At 41.4% G+C, this 3,924-nt stretch overlaps 1 protein-coding gene across 1 annotated transcript in view; it reads right to left on the reverse strand.

Moving 5' to 3' along the window:
• TTC23L (tetratricopeptide repeat domain 23 like) overlaps nt 1-3,024 on the reverse strand; it is a 44,223-nt gene extending 41,199 nt beyond the window's left edge. The window contains 1 exon segment of the mRNA XM_007472264.1: nt 2,957-3,024. Coding sequence (XP_007472326.1) covers nt 2,957-3,024 — 68 coding nt within the window.
• Nucleotides 3,025-3,924: the final 900 nt, after the last annotated feature.

The following is a 3,924-nucleotide window of genomic DNA, read 5'->3' on the forward strand; positions in this document are numbered from 1 at the left end:
GAGGAGCGCAAGCTCAGCGGCCATGGCTCACGGGCCCAGCCGCTCCGCGGCATGTGGGATCTTCCCGGACCAGGGCACGAACCTGTGTCCCCTGCATCAGCAGACAGACTCCCAACCACTGCCACCAGGGAAGCCCTATAGTACAGTTTTTAAAATAAAGTTTATCTCCCTTTTCCACTGATTAGATAAGTAATGAATTTTCATTGTAAGAAAAACAAAAAGAGGAAAACTTAGAAGGAAAATAAATGTCAAGCGTAACCTTTTACACCAGGTTCGAATAAATGACGTCCTAATATCCGTCCAGAGTCCTGTTCTAAATAACCTATGTTTATTTAGGCATGTGGGCAAACCAGGTTATGTGGACAGGACAGCAACATTTCTTCAGGCCCAAGCCCAGGGCCCAGCAGGACTGCCTTCTGCCCACAAACAGAAGTGTGCTTTCAGAAGACATGCAAATTCAGTGGAAAAGCCAGGGAAGGCTGGCGCAGCACTGTAATCAGGAGACAGGTGCTAAACCTTCCTGTTCTCTGCCTAGTGAATTCCATACTCCTCCTCCAACTCGAATGTCACCTCTGCTGGAAGTCTAGCACTGGAGTAGCAGTAGAAACACCCTCTACAGGGCTTGCAAAAGTCTTCTCCAGCTTCTACTATAGTGCGAATCACGCAACAGTCTCATTTTCAAAATGTTTTTGTTTCTGAGTCTTCTTTGCTTCCTAGCCAGTTAACTCCACCAGGGCTGGGGCTGAGTCTCATTTGTTTCTAAGAAACCCTGATACTTGGCTCACACGTAAAAACAAATAATGGCTGGTTAAATAATGAACAAATGAATGGAAAAAGAAAGTGTAAGGTCTTTAGGATACCTGAAAAAGACTGAAGGTGGAGGAAATCTGTGACAAGAGATCATAACTCAAGAAAACTCACAGAAAGAAAGCTTAGTCCCTCAATAGAAGGCTTTGCGTAGGCTGCATATTTCACCCACCTGAAGCAGAAGTTCAATCTATTGGGGTCACCAAAGAGATTACTAATTTTGGATATTAAAAATTATAAGCCCCAGGGGCTTCCCTGGTGGCGCAGTGGTTAAGAATCTGCCTGCCAATGCAGGGGTAGGGTTCGAGCCCTGGTCCGGGAAGATCCCACATGCAGCGGAGCAACTAAGCCCATGTGCCACAACTACTGAGCCTGCGCTCTAGAGCCCACGAGCCACAATTACTGAGCCCATGTGCCACAATTACTGAAGCCCACGCGCCTAGAGCCCGTGCTCCACAACGAGAGAAGCCACTGCAACGAGAAGCCAGCGCACCGCAACGAAGAGTAGCCTCCACTCGCCGCAACTAGAGAAAGCCCGTGTGCCGCAACGAAGACCCGATGCAGCCAAAAATAAATAAATAAACAAACAAACAAATAAATAAATTTAAATAAATAATTTCTTTAAAAAAAAATTATAAGCCCTAAATATTTAAATTTCAGCCTTGAATGAAATTAAGCTGAGACCAAAGGGAGCAAGCTTCAACAGCAGGGCCTCAAAGGAAGTAGAAACATTGAGGTCTTGACAGATGACTTGAGACTGCCAAGCCCTGAACTAGCTTTGAACATTTTGCTATGAAAGGTAAGAAACACGCCTGGAGGATACTGACCAGTTAGATATCTGGAAGGATAGTGAGAATAAAAAAATTAGGCCAGTTAAGTGAAAGACCTGCCAGGTTTCTAACGTATTCTACATGTTGCCATCATAAATGTGAATTCTGACTCTGGTCAAATTGAACATGAATTATCTGATTATTTCCAAGATACTCTACTGTAAACTCTACATTGTTAACTTCTATTTTATATTTGTATAACCCTTAACCTTAAGATATTTTATGAGATGGTATAGAATTACACTAATACATTAACTACTAGTCTCATGTGGCTATTAAGCACATGAAATGTGTCTGGTCTGAATTGAGATCGGCTGCAGGTGTAAAACACACACCGAAATTCAGACTTAATTGAAGAAAACGTATTTCATGAATTACGTTATGTAATATTTTAGATATACTGAAATAAATAAATATGGTGTTAAAATTAAATTTAACTGTTTATTTTTATTTTTTAATATGGCTACTTAAAAATTTAATATTACATTTGTGGCTTGCGTTATATTTCTACTTGATAGCATTGGTATAGAGCAATGGTTCTCAACCAAGGGTGATACTGCTCCCAGGGGACATTTGGCAATGTCTGGAGATATCTTGGCTTGTCACAACTGGGACAGTGCTACTGACATCTCATAGGCAGAGACCAGGGATGCTACAATGTACAGGACACCCCTCACAACAAAGAATTATCGGATCCAAAACGTCAATAGTGTGGAGGTTGAGAAACCCTGGTATAGAGGAGTGGTTAAAGAATGGACTCTGGAGTCAGACTGCCCAGTTTGAATAGCATTTACTAGCTGTGTGACTTGGAGCAAATTGCCTAACCTCTCTTTAATTCATATTCCTTATCTAAAGAATGGGGTAATTACAGTACCTCCCTCACAGGGTTTTGGGGGAACTAGTTGCGTTAATATGCATAAGTACTTAGAACAGTGCCCGGCACATAGTATTTGCTCAATAAGTATTAGCTGTTATGATGTGAAATTTTTAATTTACTTATTGTCTCTTTATTTCATGAAACAATTTCAATTTCTCATTAATTTTTCTATATTTAATTCTCCATGACTTTACCAATCTTGCTATAAGTAACCTATCTTTATAAAAAAAAATTGAAATTTCCCTTAAGTTAGGAAAAAACATTTGTTTTCCATCTTGCATAGGCTGCACAAGTACAAAGGGACATTAGAGCAGAACCATTATTAGCATACAACACAGAAGCTCAATCGTCGCTACTATATAATATGCATGCAAAGTTCACCAAGGTTGGCCTTAAGTGGAGGTCCCAATGTTTCAGGCCACTGAGTGAGTATGATACTTACAGATGGAAGCAAAAGTCCCAGTCGGTGTCATTGCTGACAGTCGGGATGCGGATGGGGCTGGCTCGCATCTTCTTCCTACCAAGAATCACATGTGAGGTCAGCTTTGAAAGAAAACCGCTTAGAAGTCTGTTCCGTTTTCCCTTTGTTGGATGCTATTAGCATTAAAATGAAACTGCCCAAATATATAACCCATCCTAAATCCACAAATAGACTATACACACACACTCATGTATGGAGACCGTGGAAAGCAGAAATTAAAGACATTTGCCAAATTAAATCCCTGAATCAAATTTCCTTCCTCTAATTTTTACTTCACATTACCTCCAAAATCCCCTACCTTTTTTACCCCTTAAGCCAACACATTAACAGCTCCTGAATCAACAAAACTATGATCTCCTACTCAAGTCAGATACTGTTTTTGCAGGTAACCAGCTCTCACTACTAACAGTGTATTTGTTGGTTAATTCTTCTCCGTGTCCCTTGGGCCATCTCACTACTTGATAGGTGATCCTAGTAAAGGAGCTAAAACACATGCGTCTATTTTGGTTGCTGTCATTAGCTGATGGGGGAAATGACTGAAACTCATGGCAAAAAATTTGATTTGTAATTATTTGCTAAATTGAACCCTCATGGCTATCCCTGTCGCTCAGATCAAATCGAACTCGAAAGCAGTTATTTATTGAACATTGGTACCCACCAAGTCCCTCCTCATTTCACCCTGCAGAATGTCACTCATTCCCACCTGAGCCCTGAGTTAGCTCTCTGACTCAGACTTCACAACATTCACAATCCAAAGACCAGAAGGTAAGATTCACTCATTTGTCTTTCTCATTTCTACTTTCAAAACTGTGGCCAGGGCGAGGGCTTCTGACGTCTCAACCTCCTAAATTCGGTTCCTGTGCGGTTTCACACGGCCCTGAATTGTAACACCACCATCGCCCCCCTCTCTCAAGTGCAAATCGCTTCCT

Source organism: Lipotes vexillifer, unplaced genomic scaffold (assembly GCF_000442215.2).
Source record: "Lipotes vexillifer unplaced genomic scaffold, Lipotes_vexillifer_v1.1 scaffold647, whole genome shotgun sequence".
Taxonomy (NCBI): domain Eukaryota; kingdom Metazoa; phylum Chordata; class Mammalia; order Artiodactyla; family Lipotidae; genus Lipotes; species Lipotes vexillifer.